Below are 27,080 nucleotides of genomic sequence, written 5' to 3'. Positions count from 1 at the left end.
ATAGCATTGCGTTGCATACTGCATATGATTTGTGTGATCTAAATGTTGTTACACAGAAGTTGTGACAGTGTGGAGTCATAGCCTGTCATGTCATGGGTTGAAACAATTTGTTCTGAATGAATGGTCTGCGAGCGCTTTCAAGCAGTGCTTCTGCGTCCTTGAGTGCAGTGTTCCTAGGGATACTGTAGGGGCGTGTCGTGTGGTTTATGATCATCTTTACGGGTATGTGTGCAGAGGGAAAACACGTATGTTTGTAAAAAATAATATGTACAATACGATTTGATGCTAAAGCTAATTGCCAGTGACGAACTCAACTGTGAAGAACCGATCAGCTCCGATTGCTTGACTATTTGAAGCCGCACCAACCAATGGCACCGATTGACAGCGCGAAATAAACATAGAACAGTCGTGGCCCGTGGCTCGCCAAACTGCAAACGCACTATGCGACGAGATGGACAAAGAATGATTTCTATGTCTGATGAATTTTGGATTATCACGGTGTTTAGGTGAACAAGGCTACTGTCCGGTGTTGACATCTCGTGAATTATGGCAGTTCTGTGTGGAATCATATTTCTTTTTTGGTTAGTGGATGAGGTGAGTATCTGATATTTATAGTCAGTAATTCAATCAATATGAAAGTGAAGAATTATTGCCCTCTTTTTGCTTCTGACTCGTTGGTCTCTCAAATATTGATTAAAGCCCTGGGGTTTATTGAATGTCAACATAACAATGTGCCTTGCTGCTGCAGAAATTGTAGGCTATTGAAAACTATTAAGGTATATGAAAGTTGGGCAGTTATGTAAGGTTACATAAGTCAGTGGTATATCGAAGGCTATTCTGTAGTAATGTATTAAGATCTATTTTATGTTCTTGAAATGAAACATTCTTTTGAAAAATTCAGCATTCATAACAATCTTACTGGGCTCATAATTACATCAGCCTGGATCATATCATACCACAATATGAATTAGTTTGGCCTTGTCTTGCCGCTGATCATTTGGTTCCATCAAATAAGAGACAACACACACCAGTGGTGGTTGGTGACGTTTAAGATGAGGAAGGATGATTTTTGTTTTATGAACATGTCCTATTACAGCATATTGGATGACTTTCATTCATATTCCATTCACCCAGCTCAATGTAACATCGATAGGTTTAGGCTACTACATGATATTCAAATTTTCATGAGTTTGCTACAACCTAGCATATGAATGAAAGTTTACAATGTAGGTAATTCGGGTGCAGAGAATTTTGAGTAATCAAGGTGACAGACAGTGCCACATTCAATGCCGCCTTGCACACTCTTGCGTGCATCTAGCTGATCTAGGGTGTAATCAATAGTCCAACATCTGCAAACAAGAGATAGAGATATGGTTATACATGTTTCGTTCCGTTTGCTTCCGTTTAAGAAAAGTTTTTCAACAGAAAAGGCACAATGAAAACACCCCTGATCATGCACAAATTCAATTAATTTTCATAGAAACCATGTACAAACAGCTTCTTGTATATATAATTCCATCTATCGAGGTGAAGAAACCTTTCCAAGCCAAACCTTCATATCATGACCACTATCCGCTACACACAGCCTACATCATTGTCACGTCAAAGTCAACATAGCTACTAGAACAAACACTTTAGTAAACCTCTACAATCATGCAGTACAGTGTAGTCAGCAGCAAGCACTTTAGAAGTTACACCGGTGGGCCCTGGTGGTAATAAATGAATAAAACCAAAATGTACCTTAACTTGGAAGAGTTCCAGTGTTGGATACCTATAGCCAGATAGCTTACATAGCATCCGACCCTGCTTGAGGCGGGTGTTTGAGTAGGCTAAATTAGCTAGCTGCATTTGATGCTAGCTAAGTAAGTGAAAGTGAAAAAAATATATACTGTGAAATATAGTTAACTCTCTTTCTCTCTCTGCTCTTAACTCTGCTTCTCCTTAATTTTGAAAATTATTTATTTATTCAAAACTGTTCAACTATTGTATTTCTCTCTCTTTGAGTCAACAACTCACCACATTGTATACACTGCAATGCTATCTAGCTGTAGCTTATGCTTTCAGAACTAGATTAATTCTCTGAACCTTTGATTGGGTGGACAACATGTCAGCTCATGCTGCAAGAGCTCTGATAGGTTGGAGGACACCCTCCGGAAGTTGTCATACTTACTGTGTAAGTCTATGGAAGGGTTTGAGAACCATGAGCCTCCTAGGTTTTGTATTGAAGTCAATGTACTCAGAGGAGGACAGAAGCTAGCTCTCCCCTGGCTACACCATTGTGCTAGCCTAAAGAGTGCTGCTGAGACTACTGTAGACCTTTATGGCAAAACAGTGTGTTTTAATCAATTATTTGGTGGCATAAATATATTTAGTATAGTTTTATCTAAAAACGATCACCTTTTTTAATGTTTCACAATTTTATTATTATGAAATTTGCTGAGTCGGATGGTCTTCCCTTTCCTCCTCTGAGGAGCCTCCACTGACACACACACACACACACACACACACACACACACACACACACACACACACACACACACACACACACACACACACACACACACACACACACACACACACACACACACACACACACACACACACACACACACACACGGCAGCTCTTCCTCTGCTAACCATTGTTAATTGTCACTGAGCTGAATCAGTGACAAACAGCTCTTTGTGGTCCTTTCCGTGACCACAAAGGCAGGCTCCAGTCCTGCTCAGGGGCTGCCTTTGTGTCCCCCTGCCATGACTGTATTTGGAAGGGACACCCTGCTAGCTGCAATTGACCGTGGACACAAACATCCACCTGGCAGGCTGGTGTGGAAAAAAGGCTGGAGTGTTTCCCACAATTACTCCCATTAAACAAGGGCCAATGCTAGCTGGCTCTCCTCACAGGTCACACATGCCTTAAATGGTGATGGAAGGACATCAAACCAAGTGGACGTCTCATCATCATACAAGCCAGAGCCTCAGAAAAGAACACAGTGGAATAGCTTGTGATTATGCCCAGTGAGGGCAGTAATAGTGAGTCCACAGCCTGTTTTTCTCCAGTATCTCATTTAGAGGCTTGTTATACACAAAGCCCTGGGCCTGGTCTGACAGAGGCTGCATTGTGTGTGTGCAGAGTGGGTTCTGGTCTCGTCTGGACTTTGCAGTCAGCGGTTCACAATCATCTTGAGTTGGCCTCTGAACATAGAGCATGAAATAGAAGTTTGGTTCATGAAATATGAACTTTGTATCAGTAAGTGATATTTATAATACCAATGTTTATGACAAGACAACCAAGTCCTGTTTGGTGGTCACATTTGGCACATCACAGAGAAATTCAACTACAAGGAATTCACATGGTTGACATGTTTACATGCCCAACACAATGGCCATTCAACATGTTCTCTCATTTCTTATCTGCCTTTCAAGATGATTTTATCATGATTTCATCATTTCCTACCAGTAACTATAAATCAATGACCACTTTTCCTCTTCTCATATACAGTGCACAGCTTCCAAGAAGTACTGCTGGTATTTTGAAGGAGGCTACCCAATCTATTTCATGTAAGTATAGTGTACATACACATGGGTAACATAATTCATCTGGACACAGACAAAATTACATTGCAGCATACTGTATATTAATTGTTAATAGTAAGACATTCATATTTTATAAGACATATTCATTTGTTTTCAACCTTCTGCCATTCAGATTAAACTGTGAATGTAAAGAGTGCAGTCTATTGATTCCCTCTGGCTTGTTTGAAGGCCGGGTGGTGTTTGGTTAAAGAAAATGGTCCCTGGATGTGGATGAATACAGAGAAATAACCCAGGTTGGTAACGTTATTATGAGTCAATACCAGCCTTTGACTCACTCCACTATCATAGCAGACTCATTTTGGCAGTCATTCAAAAAGCATGCCGTCGAAGCGGCGAAGGGAAATAATGAATAAGCTGTAGCTTTTCCAAATCCAATCATCAAATCCCACACAGCATCTAGTCTCGAGGACCTGACCCTAGGCATCACAGTGATTAGGGTTTGGCTTCTATGATGGACTCTTTTGGTCATAGAATACCTGCGTCACTGCCTACATTGATAAGGTGAAACAAATCTGGGGACTCCCAACAAATCACCAGGCAGATATGCCAGAATGTCGGGATTGAAAACCAAAGTTTGCAGACAAAACCTTTGCAGTGGTTTTAGTTAAGGTAGTTGATGCAAATGAGCCACTTGCGAAATGCTCTCATTAAAAATAAGCTTTGTGATCTCCATCTTAATAGCTACTATTTAGTATTTTATTTAAGTGTAAAGGTAGTGGCGTAGGCTGTAACGTAGTTCCTCTATGCCTAAAAACTCCTTCAATGAAACCAGACCATAGTCACTGTGTTGCCGAGGGTCTGGTTTTTGAGACTACACAGCATCCACTGGGTTGAGAAATCACATTGGAGAAGCTCTTTGACTTCTATCTAAATCATTGAACTAATGGGCTAATAATTAGTATTCAGACAGAGTCTTTGCAATTATAAAACATGTTAGCCACAAGGCTGGCTGCAGAATTCTACCACTTGCTTTTTAGAAAGGCCTCATTTTCAATGTATGAGGAGCTTTTGAAAATGCACTACAGTGGTGGTGCATCAGTAGGAGTTATAAAAAATGTAAAGCCTAAGGATGGAGTTATGGTAGGAGAGAGAGGAGAGCATTACTGGGAGTTAGCATGCTGCAGTGACTGGGGGATTTGGATTGAATTGCCTCTGTAAAATAGTGCACACACAGATCTAATGAAATACAGTATATTGCAGGGCGACTGTGGAATTGAAATAGTGCACTATTAAGAGAATGCTGGCTCAGCTCTATGCCCTCTCCTAACGGTGTGCTGCTAATGACTTGTGTAATGGATGGCCTTAATGCTGAAAGCCGGAAATTCAGCTCTCACACTTATAGTACTGCTGGTTTTAAAATACAGTACAAAATACTGGCAGAAGGAGAGGGAGTATTTCAAATGTTGTGGAGGATTTGTCATGGAAGTGGATTGCCGTCGATTTAGCCAGAGGATTTGGATGTTCAGTGGAGATCAGTGGATGATGAACATTTCTCTGAAATCTGTAATGATGCCATAGATCATATCTCTTCTATGTTTAAAACTGAAATTGCTATCTGCCCTTGAAAAACATCAGATACCGTGGCTCTCTGCGCATTGCAGATCTGAAGCCTGGAACTGCCAAATCACGTCTCTGCCTCACACAATAAGCACTGCCACATCGACATAGAAAAAACTATAAAAGTCATTTGTTAAAATGAATGAGTTTCTACTTACTTCAATGACTAAGTATGATTCCTTCTTACCTAAAGGTTCCTATATTTGACATATAAAACATTTTGTGTGTGTGTGCGCGCGTGTGTGTGTGCCTGCCTGTGTGTGTGTGTGTGTGTGTGTGTGTGTGTGTGTGTGTGTGTGTGTGTGTGTGTGTGTGTGTGTGTGTGTGTGTGTGTGTGTGTGTGTGTGTGTGTGTGTGTGTGTGTGTGTATGTGTGTGTGTAGAGTAGTCAAGTCACAATGAGAGCATGTAGCAAAAAAAGGTTGCTAGGGTAAGCATTAGTAGATCTTTGTAGATAGGTGTTCTTTGGTAAAACAGGTTTAAAAAAATCATCAAAGAGAAAGGAGAACCAAGGCACTCTTCATATCATTAATTAAAATTCCTTTATTTACATGGCATGTTCAATGGAACCAAGACTTGAAAACTCTTTTTCCGTTGAACCTACCATACAAATAAAGGCATCACAATGAGAGCCATTCGTCATCAGCTCTCCTGCATACAGATGCTGACAATTGATCAGCAGGGGGTTCAGATAGAGTTGAAGTCGGAAGTTTACATACACCTTAGCCAAATATATTTAAACTCAGTTTTCCACAATTCCTGACATTTAATCCTAGTACAAAATCCCTGTTTTAGGACAATTAGGATCACCACTTTATTTTAAGAATGTGAAATATCAGAATAATAGTAGAGAGAATTATTTATTTCAGCTTTTATTTCTTTCATCACGTTACCAGTGGGTCAGAAGTTTACATACACTCAATTAGTATTTGGTAGCATTGCCTTTAAATTGTGTAACTTGGGTCAAACGTGTCGGGTAGCCTTCCACAAGCTTCCCACATTAAGTTGGGTGAATTTTGGCCCATTCCTCCTGACAGAGCAGGTGTAACTGAGTCAGGTTTGTATGCCTCCTTGGTCGTACAAGCTTTTTAATTTCTGCCCACAAATCTTCTATGGGATTGAGGTCAGGGCTTTTTGATTGCCACTCCAATACCTTGACTTTGTTGTCCTTAAGCCATTTTTCCACAACTTTGGAAGTATACTTGGGGTCAATGTCCATTTGGAAGACCCATTTGCGACCAAGCTTTAACTTTCTGACTGATGTCTTGAGATGTTGCTTCAATATATCCACGTAATTTTCCTTCGTCATGATGGCATCTATTTTGTGAAGTGCACCAGTCCCTCCTGCAGCAAAGCACCCCCACGACATGATGCTGCCACCCCAGTGCTTCACGGTTGGGATGGTGTTCTTCGGCTTGCAAGCCTCCCACTTTTTCCTCCAAACATAACGATGGTCATTATGGCCAAACAGTTCTATTTTTGTTTCATCAGACAAGAGGACATTTCTCCAAAAGTACGATCTTTGTCCCCATGTGCAGTTGCAAACCGTAGTCTGGCTCTTTTTTATGGCGGTTTTGGAGCAGTGGCTTCTTGCTTGCTGAGCGGCCTTTCAGTTTATGTCAACATAGGACTTGTTTTTTACTGCGGATATAGATACTTTTGTACCTGTTTCCTCCAGCATCTTCACAAGGTCCTTTGCTGTTGTTCTGGGATTGATTTGCACTTTTCGCACCAAAGTATGTTAATCTCTAGGAGACAGAACGCGTCTCCTTCCTGAGGCTGCGTGGTCCCATGGTGTTTAGACTTGCGTACTGTTGTTTGTGCAGATGAATGTGGTACCTTCAAGCATTTGGAATTTGCTCCCAAGGATGAACCAGACTTGTGGAGGTCTACAATTTTTTTTCTGAGGTCTTGGCTGATTTCTTTAGATTTTTCCATGATGTCAAGCCAAGAGGCACAGAGTTTGAAGGTAGGCCTTGAAATATATCCACAGGTACACCTCCAATTGACTCAAATGATGTCAATTAGCAATCAGAAGCTTCTAAAGCCATGACATCATTTTCTGGCATTTTCCAAGCTGTTTAAAGGCACAGTCAACTTAGTGTATGTAAACTTCTGACCCACTGGAATTGTGATACAGTGAATTATAAGTGAAATAATCTCTGTGTCAACAATTTTTTGAAAAATTACTTGTGTCATGCACAAAGTAGATGTCCTAACCGACTTGCCAAAACTATAGTTTGTTAACAAGGAATTCGTGGAGTGGTTGAAAAATAAGTTTTAATGACTCCAAACTAAATGTATGTAAACTTCCGACTTCAACTGTAGATATCCAAATTCGGCTCAGGGACTCAAGACAAACTGAAATTAAATTGGAACAAATTCTAGTGCTCCCTCAATAGTTTACTTAATATTCACCTTAGACTGCAGAGCGTTTGTCATCTGCTTGTCTATTCCCCTGGGCCTCTTGGTATTTGTCTCAGACATTTATCTCAGTACTGTGCATATGAGAACTGCCATTTGTCTGAATGTGTTTTGAGAGGGTTATTGGAGGATTGTACTGTTTGTACAAAAGCCTTCTCTCTCAGTTTTCTAGATGCTGGTGATTGTAATAAAGGTTTCCTCTCTCTCTCTCTGTGTGTGTGTGTGTGTGTGTGTGTGTGTGTGTGTGTGTGTGTGTGTGTGTGTGTGTGTGTGTGTGTGTGTGTGTGTGTGTGTGTGTGTGTGTGTGTGTGTGTGTGTGTGTGTGTGTGTGTGTGTGTGTGTGTGTGTGTGTGCGTGCGTGTGCGTGCGTGTTGTAGATGCCGGTCGTATGAGGACTGTTGTGGGACGCGGTGCTGTGTCCGAGCTCTCTCCATCCAGAGACTATGGTACTTCTGGTGAGTTCCCCCAAGACTAGCTTGCCAGTCTAGCTTCTCATCCTACTCTATTTAATATACTCCCTCCTACTCCCCTCCCTGCTCTATCTCTCTCTTTTCTCTTTGTCTCTCTCCCTTTCTCTCTCTTACTCTCTCACTCGCACTCTCTCTCTCAACCCTCTTCTCTCTCTGTCTCTACCCAACTTAGCTAGAGAACGTTGGTTATGTAACTATTAGTCCAGAATGTCAGTTATTCCAGAAGATGATTTGGACAGGATTATTGTTTTTCAAACTGCTCCCTGTAATTCTTTATTTTTTCCCAATAAATTGGCAGTTAGGATGCAAGCCTGGAGGTTTTTATTCTAGGCGTGAATATACAGTGGGGCAAAAAAGTATTTAGTTAGCCACCAATTGTGCAAGTTTTTATTTTACCTTTATTTAACTAGGAAAGTCAGTTAAGATCAAATTCTTATTTTCAATGACAGCCTAGGAACAGTGGGTTAACTGCCTGTTCAGGGGCAGAACGACAGATTTGTACCTTGTCAGCTCGGGGGTTTGAACTTGCAACCTTCCGGTTACAAGTCCAACGCTCTAACCACTAGGCTATGCTGCAGCCTCAGTTCTCCCACTTAAAAAGTTGAGAGAGGCCTGTAATTTAAGTCATAGGTACACTTCAACTATGACAGACAAAATGAGATTTTTTTTCTCCAGAAAATCACATTGTAGGATTTTTTATGAATTTATTTGCAAATTATGGTGGAAAATAAGTATTTGGTCACCTACAAACAAGCAAGATTTCTGGCTCTCACAGACCTGTAACTTCTTCTTTAAGAGGATCTTCTGTCCTTCACTCATTACCTGTATTAATGGCACCTGCTTGAACTTGTTATCAGTATAAAAGACACCTGTCCACAACCTCAAACAGTCACACTCCAAACTCCACTATGGCCAAGACCAAAGAGCTGTCAAAGAACACCAGAAACAAAACTGTAGACCTGCACCAGGCTGGAAAGACTGAATCTGCAATAAGTAAGCAGCTTGGTTTGAAGAAATCAACTGTGGGAGCAATTATTAGGAAATGGAAGACATACAAGACCACTGATAATCTCCCTCGATCTGGGGCTCCACACAAGATCTCACCCTGTGGGGTCAAAATGATCACAAGAACGGTGAGCAAAAATCCCAGAACCACACGGGGGGACCTAGTGAATGACCTGCAGAGAGCTGGGACCAAAGTAACAAAGCCTACCATCAGTAACACACTGCACCGCCAGGGACTCAAATCCTGCAGTGCCAGACGTGTCCCCCTGCTTAAGCCAGTACATGTCCAGGCCCATCTGAAGTTTGCTAGAGAGCTTTTGGAGGATCCAGAAGAAGATTGGGAGAATGTCATATGGTCAGATGAAACCAAAATAGAACTTTTTTGGTAAAAACTCAACTCGTCGTGTTTGGAGGACAAAGAATTCTGAGTTGCATCCAAAGAACACCATACCTACTGTGAAGCATGGGGGTGGAAACATCATGCTTTGGGGCTGTTTTTCTGCAAAGGGACCAGGACGACTGATCCGTGTAAAGGAAAGAATGAATGGGGCCATGTATCGTGAGATTTTGAGTGAAAACATCCTTCCATCAGCAAGGGCATTGAAGATGAAACGTGGCTGGGTCTTTCAGCATGACAATGATCCCAAACACACCGCCCGGGTAATGAAGGAGTGGCTTCGTAAGAAGCATTTCAAGGTCCTGGAGTGGCCTAGCCAGTCTCCAGATCTCAACCCCATAGAAAATCTTTGGAGGGAGTTGAAAGTCTGTGTTGCCCAGCAACAGCCCCAAAACATCACTGCTATAGTGGAGATCTGCATGGAGAAATGGGCCAAAATACCAGCAACAGTGTGTGAAAACCTTGTGAAGACTTACAGAAAACGTTTGACCTCTGTCATTGCCAACAAAGGGTATATAACAAAGTATTGAGATAAACTTTTGTTATTGATCAAATACTTATTTTCCACCATAGTTTGCAAATAAATTTATTAAAAATCCTACAATGTGATTTTCAGGAATTTTTTCTTCTCATTTTGTCATAGTTAGCCTCTCTCATCTTTTTAAGTGGGAGAACTTGCACAATTGATGGCTGACTAAATACTTTTTTGCCCCACTGCATAGTATTTCAACATGTCCAGGTGATAGGTCACAGATAGATAACTCGAGCTTGGTTCCAAAGTTTCTAAAACATACCAAACCATCTTTCCTATAGTGTTGCCATAATATTTGAATTGAGGAAGTGTGATCGTAATCATTAGAATATTTAGTGATCCACAGTACGTCCTAAAACTAATTCCGTCCGAATAGGGCACAATAAGGCTTAACCTATAGCCAGGGCCGGTCTTTGCCATTCTGCCGCCATAGGCAAGACCAAAAAATGCATCCCCCTGCAAAACTAGAATAGTCCCAGTAATCACAATTAAGTTGAAAAGATGTCTAAAAGATGTATTTTCCAGATGTTGAATTTTTGTAACATATTTTTTATTTATTATTTATTTCACCTTTATTTAACCAGGTAGGCTAGTTGAGAACAACTGCGACCTGGCCAAGATAAAGCATAGCAGTGTGAACAGACAACACAGAGTTACACATGGAGTAAACAATTAACAAGTCAATAACACAGTAGAAAAAAAAGAAAAAAGAGAGTCTATATACAGTGCCTTGCGAAAGTATTCGGCCCCCTTGAACTTTGCGACCTTTTCTCACATTTCAGGCTTCAAACATAAAGAAATAAAACTGTATTTTTTTGTGAAGAATCAATAACAAGTGGGACACAATCATGAAGTGGAACGACATTTATTGGATATTTCAAACTTTTTTAACAAATCAAAAACTGAAAAATTGGGCGTTCAAAATTATTCAGCCCCCTTAAGTTAATACTTTGTAGCGCCACCTTTTGCTGCGATTACAGCTGTAAGTCGCTTGGGGTATGTCTCTATCAGTTTTGCACATCGAGTGACTGAAATTTTTTCCCATTCCTCCTTGCAAAACAGCTCGAGCTCAGTGAGGTTGGATGGAGAGCATTTGTGAACAGCAGTTTTCAGTTCTTTCCACAGATTCTCGATTGGATTCAGGTCTGGACTTTGACTTGGCCATTCTAACACCTGGATATGTTTATTTTTGAACCATTCCATTGTAGATTTTGCTTTATGTTTTGGATCATTGTCTTGTTGGAAGACAAATCTCCGTCCCAGTCTCAGTTCTTTTGCAGACTCCATCAGGTTTTCTTCCAGAATGGTCCTGTATTTGGCTCCATCCATCTTCCCATCAATTTTAACCATCTTCCCTGTCCCTGCTGAAGAAAAGCAGGCCCAAACCATGATAATGCCACCACCATGTTTGACAGTGGGGATGGTGTGGTCAGGGTGATGAGCTGTGTTGCTTTTACGCCAAACATAACGTTTTGCATTGTTGCCAAAAAGTTCAATTTTGGTTTCATCTGACCAGAGCACCTTCTTCCACATGTTTGGTGTGTCTCCCAGGTGGCTTGTGGCAAACTTTAAACGACACTTTTTATGGATATCTTTAAGAAATGGCTTTCTTCTTGCCACTCTTCCATAAAGGCCAGATTTGTGCAATATATGACTGATTGTTGTCCTATGGACAGAGTCTCCCACCTCAGCTGTAGATCTCTGCAGTTCATCCAGAGTGATCATGGGCCTCTTGGCTGCATCTCTGATCAGTCTTCTCCTTGTATGAGCTGAAAGTTTAGAGGGACGGCCAGGTCTTGGTAGATTTGCAGTGGTCTGATACTCCTTCCATTTCAATATTATCGCTTGCACAGTGCTCCTTGGGATGTTTAAAGCTTTTGAAATCTTTTTGTATCCAAATCAGGCTTTAAACTTCTTCACAACAGTATCTCGGACCTGCCTGGTGTGTTCCTTGTTCTTCATGATGCTCTCTGCGCTTTTCACGTACCTCTGAGACTATCACAGTGCAGGTGCATTTATACGGAGACTTGATTACACACAGGTGGATTGTATTTATCATCATTAGTCATTTAGGTCAACATTGGATCATTCAGAGATCCTCACTGAACTTCTGGAGAGAGTTTGCTGCACTGAAAGTAAAGGGGCTGAATAATTTTGCACGCACAATTTTTCAGTTTTTGATTTGTTAAAAAAGTTTGAAACATCCAATAAATGTCGTTCCACTTCATGATTGTGTCCCACTTGTTGTTGATTCTTCACAAAAAAATACAGTTTTATGTTTGAAGCCTGAAATGTGGCCTTAAATGTGGCAAAAGGTCGCAAAGTTCAAGGGGGCCGAATACTTTCGCAAGGCACTGTACATTGTGTGCAAAAGGCATGAGGAGGTAGGCGAATAATTACAATTTTGCAGATTAACACTGGAGTGATAAATGATCAGATGGTCATGTACAGGTAGAGATACTGGTGTGCAAAAGAGCAGAAAAGTAAGTAAATATAAACAGTATGGAGATGAGGTAGGTAAATTGGTGGGCTATTTACCGATAGACTATGTACATCTGCAGCGATCGGTTAGCTGCTCAGATAGCAGATGTTTGAAGTTGGTTCAGGAGATAAAAGTCTCCAACTTCAGCGATTTTTGCAATTCGTTCCAGTCACAGGCAGCAGAGAACTGGAACGAAAGGCGGCCAAATGAGGTGTTGGCTTTAGGGATGATCAGTGAGATACACCTGCTGGAGCGTGTGCTACGGGTGGGTGTTGCCATCGTGACCAGTGAACTGAGATAAGGCGGAGCTTTACCTAGCATGGACTTGTAGATGACCTGGAGCCAGTGGGTCTGGCGACGAATATGTAGCGAGGGCCAGCCGACTAGAGCATACAGGTCGCAGTGGTGGGTGGTATAAGGTGCTTTAGTAATAAAACGGATGGCACTGTGATAAACTGCATCCAGTTTGCTGAGTAGAGTATTGGAAGCTATTTTGTAGATGACATTGCCGAAGTCGAGGATCGGTAGGATAGTCAGTTTTACTAGGTTAAGTTTGGCGGCGTGAGTGAAGGAGGCTTTGTTGCGGAATAGAAAGCCGACTCTAAGATTTGATTTTAGATTGGAGATGTTTGATATCTGTCTGGAGTCTGGAAGGGTGAAAGGTATTTTCTGTATGTTCAAATGTATATTTGCTAGGACGCTGAAAAGGCATCTTTTCCAGACGTTGAAAAATATGTACTTTCCAGATGTTGAAATTTGGTTCATTTTCGGTTCTAAATGAAGGTTGAAAATACTTATTTTCCAGATGTTGAAAATACGTACTTTACAGACGGGTGTGTTGAAATCAGGCTCATATTTGGTTGTGAATGAAAGTTGAATACGTCATTTATAGATGTCTATATTTAGACCAAAAACCAATGTCAGTGGATGTGGAAATCAAGGCCGGTCTGGAACTGCACCAAGAAAATATGTCCAAAAGGCCTTGGTGTTGGTCCATATTTACTGAGGTGTAGCCTACAGTGTTGCCTGAAATTGAATTTTATGAATGCCCATCTATATGATAAGCCTACCATTTGTAAAACACCAAAACACAAAGTCCGGACAATACCAAAAAAAGACATCCAAAAGATGTCTGCTTGTGCTTACTTGCTTGTAGCCTACCATGTCGGCCCAAGGGCATTTTATCCATGTGGTAGGCCCACCATTTGTAAAACAGGCCATTGCGTTGGCTATATTTGTCCTGATTCCTGTGACTAATCAATTTGTCTATTTATGCACTGAGTATCAGTTACCCAACTTTATAAGGATTTATAGTGAGCCTATTCGCAATGTGTTTACACAGCGGGTAATGCAGAACAATTTTTTCTCGCTGTAATCAGCTTGTCAATTTCTTTTACAGAAATAAACTTGAAACCACTGATCATGGCAATGGGGTGAAACACCTGGACAACAGTGATTGTCCATTCCATAATGTCCATTTTACTTTGGCCTGTTCTGATTTTAGGATATGTTGTTTGTTAACATGACAGTTCACATTTTATTTGATTGTGCCCATATAGGTTAGGCTGTTTGATCTGAGAAACCCGCATGATGTAAAAAGCGTCCTTCTCATTACATTGTCATACATTTTATCTCCAGCCTGTAGGCTTCAGAAAAGGCCACATACTCTTTATACCATATCCAATATCTGCTACATTTTTTATATATTTTTATTTCACCTTTATTTAACCAGGTAGGCCAGTTGAGAACAAGTTCTCATTTACAACTGTGAGCTGGCAAAGATAAAGCAAAGCAAAGCAGTGCAACAAAAACAAAAACACAGAGTTACACATAAACAAATGTACAGTCAATAACACAATAGAAAAATCGGTATACAGTGTGTGCAAATGTAGTAAGGAGGTAAGGCAATAAAGAAGTAGTTACAATTTAGCAATTAACACTGGAGTGATAGATGAGGATGTGCAAGTAGAAATACCAGTGTACAAAAGAGCAGAAAAACAAAATCAAATATGGGGATGAGGTAGGTAGTTGGATGGGCTATTTACAGATTGGCTGTGTACAGCTGCAGCGATCGGTAAGCTGCGCTGACAGCTGACGCTTAAAGTTAGTGAGGGAGATATAACTTCAGCGATTTTTGCAATTTGTTCCAGTCATTGTCAGCAGAGAACTGTAAGGAAAGCGGCCAAATGAGGTGTTGGCTTTGGGGATGACCAGTGAAATATACCTGCTGGAGCGCGTGGTTGTTGCTATGGTGACCAGCGGAGCTTTACCTAGCATAGACTTATAGATGACCTGGAGCTTCGAATATGTACTGAAGACCAGACAACGAGAGCATACAGGTCGCAGTGGTGGGTAGTAAATGGGGCTTTGGTGACAAAATGGATGGCACTGTGATAGACTGCATCCAATTTACTGAGTAGAGTGTTGGAGGCTATTTTGTAAATGACATCCCCAAAGACAAGGATCGGTAGGATAGTCAGTTTTACAAGAGTATGTTTGGCAGCATGAGTGAAGGAGGCTTTGTTGCGAAATAGGAAGCCTATTCTAGATTTAATTGTGCATTGGAGATGCTTAATATGAGTCTGGAAGGAGAGTTCAGTCTAGCCAAACACCTAGGTGTTTACATTTGTCCACATATTCTAAGTCCGAACCGTCCAGAGTAGTGATGCTAGTAGGACGTTTGGGTGAGGGCAGCGATCGATTGAATAGCATGCATTTAGTTTTTACTAGCATTTAAAAGCAGTTGGTGGTCACGGAAGTAGTGTTGTATGGCATTGAAGCTCATTTGGAGTTTTGTTAACACAGTGTCCAAAGAAGGGCTACATGTATACAGAATGGTGTCGTCTGTGTAGAGGTGGATCAAAGAATCACCCACATCAAGAGCAACATCATTGATATTTAACAGAGAAAAGAATCAGCCCGAGGATTGAACCCTGTGGCACCCCCAGAGGTCCGGACAACAGGCCCTCCGATTTGACACACTGAACTCTATCTGAGAAGTAGTTAGTGAACCAGGCGAGGCAGTCATTAAAGAAACAAAGTCTGCCGATAAGAATACGGTGCTTGACAGAGTCAAAAGCCTTGGCCAGGTCGATGAAGATGGCTGCACAGTACTGTCTTTTATCGATGGCGGTTATGATATCGTTTAGTACCTTGAGCGTGGCTGAGGTGCACCCGTGACCAGCTCAGCCGGCAGGGAGAACTTGTTGGAGAACTTGCACAATTTGTGGCTGACTAAATACTTTTTTGCCCCACTGTACCTGGATAGTATGACAGAACTCTGCAGGCTATCTCTGCAGTAGATTACAACTCCTCCCCCTTTAGCAGTTCTATCTTGATGGAAAATGTTGTAGTTGTGGATGGAAATTTCAGAATTTTTGGTTGCCTTCTTAAGCCACAATTCAGACACGGCTAGGACATCAGGGTTGGCGGAAAAGTGCTAAAGCAGTGAATAAAGCAAACTTAGGGAGGAGGCTTCTGATGTTAACATGCATGAACCCAAGGCTTTTACATTTACAGAAGTCAACAAATGAGAGCGCCTGGGGACACACAGGGCCTGGGTTAACCTCTACATCACCAGAGGAACAGAGGAGGAGTAGGATGACGGTATGGCTAAAGACTATAAGAACTGGTTGTCTAGTGCGTTGGGAACAGAGAACTAAAGGAGCAGATTTCTGGCCGTGGTAGGATAGATTCAGTGCATAATGTACAGACAGGGGTATGGTAGAGTGCGAGTACAGTGGAGATAAACCTAATCATTGAGTGACGATGAGAGAGGTTGCATTTCTGGAGGCACCAGTTAAGCTAAGTGAAGTCTTTCGCATGTGTGGGGGGTGGTACAAAGGAGCTATCTAAGGCATGTTGAGCGGGACTAGGGGCTCCGGAGTAAATAAAACAATGAGAGCTACCCTAAACAACATTATACAAGGCATATTGGCATTAAAGAGAGGCAGAAAGCAATCACAGGTTTTGATTGGGAGAGCTAAGACAACAAGGGTTAAGACAACAACGGGTAAACAGCTAAGACAACAGCAACGGGTAAAAGGCTGATGAATGGGCAGAGCGGGTCAGTTAGCTACACACAGGGCCTGAGTTCGAGGCTGGGGCTGACAGATAAACAAAATGAAGTACCGTGTTAATGAACAGTCCAGTAGGTGATGAAACAGGGAGCCGTTCGGTAGTCGTTACTACGCTAGGCGAGAGGGAGACACTGCGTTCAGAAAGCTAGCGGGCTGGGGCTAGCAGATGGGTCTTCACTGACATCCACGACGCAGAGGCCAGTTGAGAGCCAAATTACGTCAGCAGACCAGTTGTGATGGATCGGCGGGGCTCTGTGTCGACAACGGGTCCAGGCCAATTGGCAAGAGAGATATTGTAGTTGGTTTACATAGTTGGCTAGCCGGGAGATGAGGCTAGCACGAGGCTAACTGGTCTTATTTCTGTATATATATTGATGATTTATAAATCCAGGGACATTTAACAGTTAGGCTATTGATTAAATGTTCAACTAAAGAAATCTGGGTCGACCAACAGCCTATCGACCAAACAATCAACTAGTCGACTAAATGGGGTCAGCCCTAGCATACATGCATGTTAGTGATGCGCAGGTTCACTCATAAACTGCAGTCGCCGCAGTTATATCCACAGGTCAGGCGTGTTTAGGGTCATTAAATATTGTGTGTTTGAAGCATGGGCTGAATAAAGAGGAAACAATAGCCTACCTACAAAAAGCCATGAATGTATAATTATTGTGCAATTTATGTGCTATACAAATTCGACAGTCACAAGAAGGTGACTTCAAGTAGGCATATGAGATGTCAAGGAAACTGTATGTAGCCTACTCTTCAGATCAGACACTGACTGTAGGGCCTATAACCATTTTTTATTTTATTGTTTAACCTTTATTTAACTAGGCAAGTCAGTTAAGAACAGCCTGTTGGGGCTAGGGGGCAGCATTTTCACTTTTGGATGAAAGGCGTGCCCAGAGTAAACTGCCTCCTACTCTTTCCCATATGTGAATATATGCATATTATTATTACTGGTGGATAGAAAACACTCTGAAGTTTCTAAAACTGTTTGAATTATGTCTATGAGTATAACAGAACTCATATGGCTGACAAAACCCCGAGAAGAAAACCAAACAGGAAGTGAGAACTCGATTTTGAAAAAAGTGCCATTTGATGTCCATTTTAGATATGGATGTGCCTGCACTTCCTAGGGCTTCCACAAGATCTCACCGTCTTTAGATTCTGGTTGTATGATTCTACTATAAAGAAGGGGCTCATAATCCCCTAGGGGAACGCTAGCCATAACAAGCTAGAACACATTCTTATTTACAATAACCTTTAAATTAACTCCTTCAGAATTAAGCATTTCTCGCAGTAAAATGATACATTTTGGCTACATTTTGACTCTGGAACAGGAGTGGAGAAATATGATTTATTTCTTTCAGCATCCGAGAGAATGCAAATGCACAATTAGATACCTTCTGTAAAAGGCATTATCTTTATCAGCATCATTAAAGCTGATACTATTTAAACCAAATCAAATATGCATTCAAGCCAAACTGAAATATTATCAGAAACATAGATTGTTTTCACAGCTTTGTATTTCTAATACAAGCCGGTCAAACTGATGTCATTTGGACATTTTGCACAGAAAATCTTTACATTTTTTGGGGTAGAGTTATTGCATTCTCTCCCCGGTCCCTAAATGCCTTTGCTCCGCGAAAGTAGAGATGACAGAGAAAAACTTTACTGATGTCAACTATATATACTGAACAAAAATATAAACGCAACATGTAAATTGTTGAGCCCATGTTTCATGAGCTGAAATTAAAGATCCCAGAAATGTAAGCATTTTTCCTTTGCAAACATAATCCATCCACCTGACAGGTGCAGCATATCAAGAAGCTGATTAAACAGCATGATCATTATACAGGTGCTCTTGTGTTGTGGGCAATAAAAGGCTACTCTAAAATGTGCAGTTTTGTCACGCAACACAATGTCACAGATGTCTCAAGTTTTGAGGGAGCAGGCAATTGGCATACTGACTGCAGGAATGTCCACCAGAGCTGTTGCCAGAGAATTGATGTTAATTTCTCTACCATAAACCGCCTCCAACGTCATCTTAGAGAATTTGGAAGTAAGTCCAACCCGGACAAAAATTCACAGACCATGTGTAACCAGGCCAGGCCAGGACCCCCAAACCGGCTTCTTCACCTGCGGGATTGTCTGAGACCAGCCACACGAACAGCTGATGAAACTGAGGAATGTTTCTGTCTGTAATAAATCCCATTAGTGGGGGAAAAAAAATACATTCTGATTGGCTGGACCTGGCTCCCCTTCCAGGCCCACCCATGGCTTACCCCCTTCCCAGCCATGTGAAATCCATAGATAACCATAGATTAGGGCCTAATGAATTTATGGTAATTGACTGATTTCCTTATATGCACTGTAACTCAGTAAAATCTTGAAATGTTTGCATGTTTCGTTTATATTTTTGTTCATCCTATATTGAAGCATTCCTTCTTTTGATTTATGATATTTGTAATGAACACGAGGGGAGACAGAGAGCTGGTTTCAAGCACATGGTGCAGCAGGTGTTTTATTTGTAAAGGACCACAGGAGGAGGCCGGTAGCTGGGTCCAGGGGCAGGCAGAAGGTCATACACAGGGGGTCCAAAAAGGCAACAGTACAGGCAGGGAAAAGGCTAGTAATGTAGTCCGGGAGATCAGGCAATAGGTTGATAACAGGAAATCCGAAGTACAGGCAGGGAATAGGCAAAAGGCGTCTTAGTGAGGTATGCAAAAACGATCATACACAGGAGGATTAAATTACAGGAAAAACAGAGGGCCGACTAGAAGTGTGTCACAAAACAAACTATCTCACAATGATGGGGTGCAAAGAACTGAACAAAATAGTGTGTAATAACGACATACAGGTGTATGAACAGGTGATCAGAATTCAGGTGATTGGGATCTGGAGAGTGAGCTGAGTTCAGGGGATATACATGTTTGACAGTGTGAGCTGGAGAGTGAGCTGCGTTCAGGGGATCTACGTGTTTGAGAGTGTTAGCTGGAAGCAGACTTACCAATATTCTGGTGAGCTAGGGTTTATTTAGTCTACTATAGAAACATAATGACAAGAAAAGCTACATGTATCTAATTATAGACAAGTTGACTAAGAAATAGCCTACCAAAATGTCTGGTTTTATAAGCAGAAACTTATACTGATTGTACAAAACATTAGGAACACCTTCCTAATATTGGGTTGCACCCACTTTTGCCCTCAGAACAGTCTCAATTTTCGGACCATGCACGACAAGGTGTTGAAAGCATGCTGGCTCCAATGCTTCCTCCAATGCTTCCCACAGTTGTGTCAAGTTCGCTGGATGTTCTTTGGGTGGTGGACCATTCTTAATACACACGGGAAACTGTTGAGCATGAAAACCCCAGCAAAATTGTAGTTCTTGATATACTTGAACTGGTGCACCTGGCACCTACTACCATACCCCATTCAAAGGCACTTAAATCGATTGTCTTGCCCATTCAGGGATGGATTATTAGCAATTACAAGCGGGTACGGGTGGACAAACTAGTGCATGCATGACTGTTCATGCTTCAGCGTAGAGGTTCAGCTTGACTTTGGTTTGTTCTTTAGTTCAGTACACCTGTTTGAGAGAAAGGTGCGTATACTATATTTTACAACAAATCCTTCACCTCAAATCAAATGTTATTGTCACATGCTTCGTAAAAGAATAGGTGTAAACTAACAATGAAATGCTTACTTATGATATCTTCCCAACAATGCAGAGAGAAATAATAGAACAATTATAGCATGAGAACTAAATACACAATGAGTGGGCTAACGATAACTTGGCTTTATACACTGAGAACAAGTACCAAGTCGATGTGCAGGGGTATGAGGTAATTGATGTAGATACAGTACCTTCAGAAAGTATTCACACATTTTGTTGTTACAAATTGGGATTAAAATTGATTGACTTGACATTTTTGATCAACCATCTACACAAAATACAATAACGTTGAAGAGATTTCTAACATTTATAAAAAATGTATGAAAAATAAAACACTAATATATCTTGAGGTGATAAGTATTCACCCCCTTTAGACAATATATGTTAAACACCTTTGGCAGAGATTACAGCTGTGAGTCTTTTTGGGTAAGTCTCTAACAGCTTTGCACACCTACAATATTTGCCCATTACTCTTTTAAAAATTATTCAAGCTCTGTCAAGTTGGTTGTTGATCATTGCTAGAAAGCCATTTTCAAGTCTTGCCATAGATTTTCAAACCGATTTAGACAGAACTGTAATTAGGACACTCGGGAACATTAAACGTCATCTTGGTAAGCAACCCCAGTGTAGATTTGGCCTTGTGTTTTAGGTGATGGTCCTGCTGAAAGGTGAATTCGTCTCCCAGTGTCAGTTGGAAAGAAGACTGAACCAGAATTTCCTGTAGGATTTTGCCTGTGCTTATCTGTATTCTGTTTATTTCTATCAACAACAAAAAAACTCCCTATTCCTTGCCGATGACAAGCATACCCATAACATGATGCAGCCACCACCATGCTTGAAAGTATGAAGAGTGGTACTCAGTGATGGGTTATGTGGGATTTTCCCCAAACATAATGCTTTGTATTCAGGACAAAACATTTTCTTTGCTGTATTACTTACAGTAAGTGCCTTGTAAACAGGATGCATGTTTTGAAATATTTTTTATTCTGTATAAGCTTCCTTCTTTTCACTCTGACATTTTGGTTAGTATTGTGGAGTAACAGCAATGTTGTTGATCCATCCTCAGCTTTCTCATTTCACAACCATCAAACTCTGTAACCGTTTTAAAATCACCATTGGCCTCATGGGGAAAAACCTGAGCAGTTTCCTTTCTCTCCAGCAAATGAGTTAGGAAGGATGCCGGTATCTTTGTAGTGACTGGGTGTATTGATACATCATCCAAAGTCTAATTAATAACTTCACCATGCTCAATATTTTTTAACACACATCTACCAAATTCACTACTTGATTGAGCAACCTTACAGATAATTATGTGTGTGGTACAGAGATGGGGTCGTCATTAAAATTCATGTTAATCAATATTTTTGAACACAGAATGAGTCCATGCAACTTATGGGATTTTTTAAGCACATGTATTCCCTTGAACTTATTTAGGCTTGCCATAACAAAGGGTTTGAATACTTATTGACTCAAGACATTTCATTTTTTTATTTTTATGAATTTCCCCAAAATTCTACAAACAAAATTCCACTTTGACATTATGAGGTATTGTGTGTAGAGGAGTGACACAAAATCTAAATGTAATCCATTTTAAATTCAGGCTGTAACCCAACAAAATCTGGAAAAGTAAAGGGGTGTGAATACTTTCTGAAGGCTCTGTATGTACATATACAGTGGATATTGTTAAGAAAATGTTGTTCTCAATGTTCATAAACTGAACTTCAATTAAAATACTCTGTCTGTTACTAAGAATGTGTAAGGTTCTTATTAAAATGAAACAGACAGAGGCCAGTCTACCATAGTCAGCATGTTTATTTACAAGAGCTCTGCTTATCATTTCTGTACATTGGTCTATATACCTCACATTTCATCATAAATGTCCCTCCTACTCTCAGAGACAATGACAATATAGTTTACAAGTCTTCTCCTACTCATACATTGTCTGCCACCTGTTATACAATCTACTACAAGCCCAAGGTCTCTACCCTTCTGGGTGGGGACAGAATGTCCTGTAAGGAACACAGTAGAACAGCTTGTCTGTCGATAGCTCTTCTTATCATTTGTTTCACACTTGCACCCTGCTTTCATATTAAAAAGGAACAAAAAGTCCTTGTTCTAATTCTGACTAGAACTACACACATCAGATTTAGATTTACGATTCTGATATATATTTCATACAATCATCAAATCAAATCAAGTTTATTTATATAGCCCTTCGTACATCAGCTGATATCTCAAAGTGCTGTACAGAAACCCAGCCTAAAACCCAAAACAGCAAGCAATGCAGATGTAGAAGCACGGTGGTTAGGAAAAACTCCCTGGAAAGGAGTCATACAGTGACAGGGTAGAATTCTGTTAGTTATAGTTCTATGTTAAATGTATACATCATTTAGTCATTATTCATAAAATTCATAACAGATATAGAAAGTCACCGCCCCCTTTCAAAATGTTCACATTTTGTTGCCTTACAGCCTGAAATGAAACACATAAAATCATACTTTTTCTGGCTTTATTTACACACAGTAACCCACAATCTCCTGGTAAATTATTTTTTTTATCTGAAAATTAATTCAAATTAAAACAGCAAAATACCCTATTTGGATAAGTGAACACCACCCTGAGTTATACTTGGTGGAACCACCTTTTGCTTGAATTACAGCTATGAGTCTCTTTGTTTTCGTCTCTACCAACTTTGCACACCTAGACTGTGCAATATTTGGCCATTCTTCTTTGCAGAACTGTTCAAGCTCAGTCAAATTGCATGGTGACTGCACTCTTTAAGTCATTTATGTCGGGGCTCTGACTTGGCCACTCAAGGACATTCAAGGCTGCAGGTTCTCCTCAAGAATCTGTCAGTAATTTGCACTGTCCATTTTGCCTTTTATCCTGACAAGTGCTCCAGCCCCTGCTGAATAGAAACAACCCCACAACAGGATGCTGCCACCACCTTGCTTTGCTGTAGGCATGGTGTTCTTTGGGTGGAAAGATCTATTGGGTTTTCACCAGACATATCGTTTTGCGTTCAGGCCAAAAAGTTACATTTTGGTCTCATTGTAACGGCCGTTGGTGGAAGAAGGTGAGGACCAAAGCGCAGAGTGGTACGTGTTCATCATTTTAATGGTAAAGTTGAACACTAAACAACAAGCAACAAAAGAACAACCGAAACAGCTCCGTCAGGTGCAAAACGCACTAAACAGAAAATAACTACCCACACCACACAGGTGGGAAAAGGCTACCTAAGTATGGTTCAACATCAACTGTTCAGAGGAGATTGCATGAATCAGGCCTTCATGGTCGTATTGCTGCAAAGAAACCACTACTTAAGGACACCAATAATAAGAAGAGATTGCTTGGACCAAGCAATCTCTTTGCAGCGATACGCCACCCCATCTGGTTTGTGCTTGGTGGGACTGTCCTTTGTTTTTCAACAGGACAATGACCCAAAACACACCTCCAGGCTGTGTAAGGGCAATTTTACCAACAAGGAGAGTGATGCATCAGATTACCAGGCCTCCACAATCAACTAACCTCAACCCAATTGAGATGGTTTGGGATGAGTTGGACCGCAGAGGAAAAGCAGCCAACAAGTGCTCAGTATATGCTCTTCAAGACTGTTGGAAAAGCATTCCAGGTGACTACCTCATGAAGCTGGTTGAGAGAATGCCAAGAGTGTGCAAAGCTGTCATCAAGGCAAAGGGTGGCTACTTTGAAGAATCTCAATATTAAATATATTTCGATTTTTTGAACACTTTTTTTGGTTTTGATGTCTTTTTTGATGTCTTCACTATTATTCTACAATGTAGAAAATAGTAAAAATAAAGAAAAACCCTTGAATGAGTAGGTGCGGCCGAGCTTCTGACTGGTACTGTCCATGGTTGTCCAATTTATATAGATACTGGGCTATTGGGATATTATTTTACTTGTGTAATAAGAGTCCAGACTGTCAAGGATGAACTCTCTAACGCCATTAAATTGAGCATACAAGGTCTTTCAAAGACTACCATTGATATCAGAGGACTCAATGCATGGAGGTCTCTTTCCCTCGTAAGGTCAGAAAATCTTCCAGCTCTCTCTTTCTTTCATGTATCTCATTCTGGCTGTAAGGCTATGTACATATTGCATTGGAGTTGACAAAGCTCGTATAAAGTTCTGAATAAACGTTCAAGTTTTGCTGTCTGTGTTTGCAGGCTCCTGCTGATGATGGGCGTATTGTTCTGCTGTGGGGCAGGGTTTTTCATCCGCAGACGCATGAACCCCTCCCCACTTCCTGAGGACACCTTCAATGTGTCATTCACCAGACACCCAATGACTGCTTCAGGTGAGTCACAGTCACACCAACCGCCTTGTGCCATGTCCTCTTCCTCCACTTCCTCCTCTTCATATCATACTTATACATCCAATCCCTCTCCCATTCTCCCTATCCTCACTATATATCCTATTTCTTTCCAAGTACACCTCCTTCATTTTCTCGCTCAACTCCCCACTCCCACATCCTCTCTCCAGATCTCCTTCACTTTATCTCCCACTCCACCCATCCACTCATGTCCTTGTCACCTTCTCATTTCATTGCTAACTATTCCACAGGAATTTATACACAGTAGTACAAAGGAACTTTTCTCAGTTTGCTCCAGTCCTCAGTAACTTCTGATATCGGGACAGATGGGACCTGTGTCTCTGATCTCATACAGTACAGTGATTGACTCTACTACTGATTCTGGAGCTGCATCCCAAATTGCACCCTATTCCCTTCTCCTCTCTCTCTCATACACACACACTCTCCTCTAAGCCCCTGCAGTCACTGACCTGGAAATATTGGTATTAATATTTAATGTTCTGGCTCCGGAGGGAATTGGAGTAAAACATAATATTCCATATGTTATCTGTGTTGAGGTTAAAATGGAATATGTTCTAGTTCAGTCCTGCACCATGGTCCATTCTTGTCCCTGAGTGGACCAATGGAAACTGAGCTGTTGGAGAGAAATGCTGCTTATTCATATTCATGCCTGTAACACATACTCTCTAAACCCAAACATCACTCATCATCATCATCAGTGCAGCCTTCACTATAGCAGTCAGGAACTGTAGCAGTCACAATGCAGAAGTCTAGAGGATAGTGGTATTGTGTGTGTTGTCATCTGCCCTGTATTGCTGGCCCCGTTATTTACATCAACCTTACGAAATAAAACTTGACACAATACATAGTGCATAGATGGTGACCATGGTAAATTCCATTAATTTCTCTACTCTCTTTGTCCTCTAGGACTGCAGCAGCCCGGCATGCAAAACTATGGAGCTTCAGGAGGGATGATACTCACACCTACATACCCCATACAGGCCCATCCCCACCCGGTCCACCCCTCCCACATGGCAGCACCCTACCCACACCCTCCCCCTCCCGCCTACTGCAACCTCCCTCCTCCACCCTACGAACAGGTGCTGCAGGCCTCGGAAAAGAGGTAACCAGGAGGAAAAAGACATTGGAATTAATTAAATGATTGCAAACCCTTTAGAGTTCTCAACCCTGCCACAACTGACAGCAGAGATGGGTCACTGGCCCACGCTCGAGTAGAAAGCAAGTCTGGTATGGTAATGGAATAGCATCTCGATGGTTAAAACATCCATGCTCATTAAGGGTTGGTTTCCTGGACACAGAATAACCCTGATCCTGGACTAAAAAGCATGCATTGAAACATGTATTATAATAGCTTTTTAGTCCGGGACTAGGCTTAATCTGTGTCTGAGAGCAGCCTCAGTTTGAATCACAATGAATTTGTCTCAGTGTTTGTTTTCATGTCACCTCTCGAAGATGTCGACCAGAGGTGAGACCCAATGGTATAAAACAGACATGGATCCAAACAGTTTGTCTATTAACAACTAGCCTGCCTGCCTGCATGGTGCTCTGTCAACAACACTGTGTCAGCTGGAAGAGCAGCATCTATCTGAGCATAACTCAGATCACCCACTCAGGATACTGTATTATTGCCCACTATCTGTTATGTTTTTAATATCACTGCTGTCAGAGCATTTAGTATCTCTAGTACAGATCAGTAGATTAGATCAGAAGCATTTAGTATCTCTAGTACAGATCAGCAGCCTAGTACAGATCAGTAGATTAGATCAGATCAGTAGCCTATAATACTGTGGACATACTATAGAAATACCAACTCTGTTTCCCTTTGTGTCCCTCAAAATGAATTTTGTGTATGTCTTCCAGTGGAGGCTGCGGAGGGGAAAACGGAGCAAATGGAATGGCATCAAACACATGGAAACCATGTTTGATGTATTTGATACCATTCCACTGATTCCACTCAAGTCATTACCACGAGCCCGTTCTCCCCAATTGAGGTGCCACCAACCTCCTGTGATGTCTTCTATATTTTAGAAAGTAGTGTTGCCAATAATCTATGCAATTTGCTAATGAATTCAGATGTAGATTGTGGTTGTTGTTTCTCACAATGTTTTCACGGTATCCTGAATTAGCATAGTACACAGTTAACATGTACCACCAGCTTGCCTAATAAAGTTTGGCTCTGGGGTAAGTGATTAATCTGGAAATGTATTGTGTTTCTTCCAAATGGTTCAAGATAATGTCACTACAATGCTCTGTACACAGATTCCAAATCTAATATTTCTCATCATTTCTGGTGTTCACTTTTCTCATTCAACAATAATCCTAATACATTACTTTAAACCAACAGGTGTCAGTCAACATCTGTGTAACATGTCTGATTTTCAAGCATGATCCAGCTCTTATATTCTGTACTCTGGAGGCAAGCTGTTGGGCTGTACTGATGTAGAACACAAACCATTGATTTCAGTATCCCATTAGTTCACTCATTTCCAATGGATTTTCATTTTAAGT

The 27,080-nt window shown here is 41.1% G+C and overlaps 1 protein-coding gene across 1 annotated transcript; it reads left to right on the top strand.

The window, feature by feature from the left end:
* Positions 1-26,761, top strand: LOC135513472 (WW domain binding protein VOPP1-like). The gene is made up of 5 exons (XM_064936351.1): positions 1-594; positions 3,500-3,558; positions 7,952-8,029; positions 24,406-24,536; positions 25,479-26,761. The coding sequence occupies exons 1-5, from the start codon at positions 547-549 to the stop codon at positions 25,676-25,678; spliced, it is 516 nt and encodes a 171-aa protein (XP_064792423.1). The 5' UTR covers positions 1-546; the 3' UTR covers positions 25,679-26,761.
* Positions 26,762-27,080: the final 319 nt, after the last annotated feature.

The sequence above is a fragment of the Oncorhynchus masou genome, chromosome 3, assembly GCF_036934945.1.
Source record: "Oncorhynchus masou masou isolate Uvic2021 chromosome 3, UVic_Omas_1.1, whole genome shotgun sequence".
Lineage (NCBI taxonomy): Eukaryota > Metazoa > Chordata > Actinopteri > Salmoniformes > Salmonidae > Oncorhynchus > Oncorhynchus masou.
This window is presented reverse-complemented; position numbering and strand designations above follow the sequence as displayed.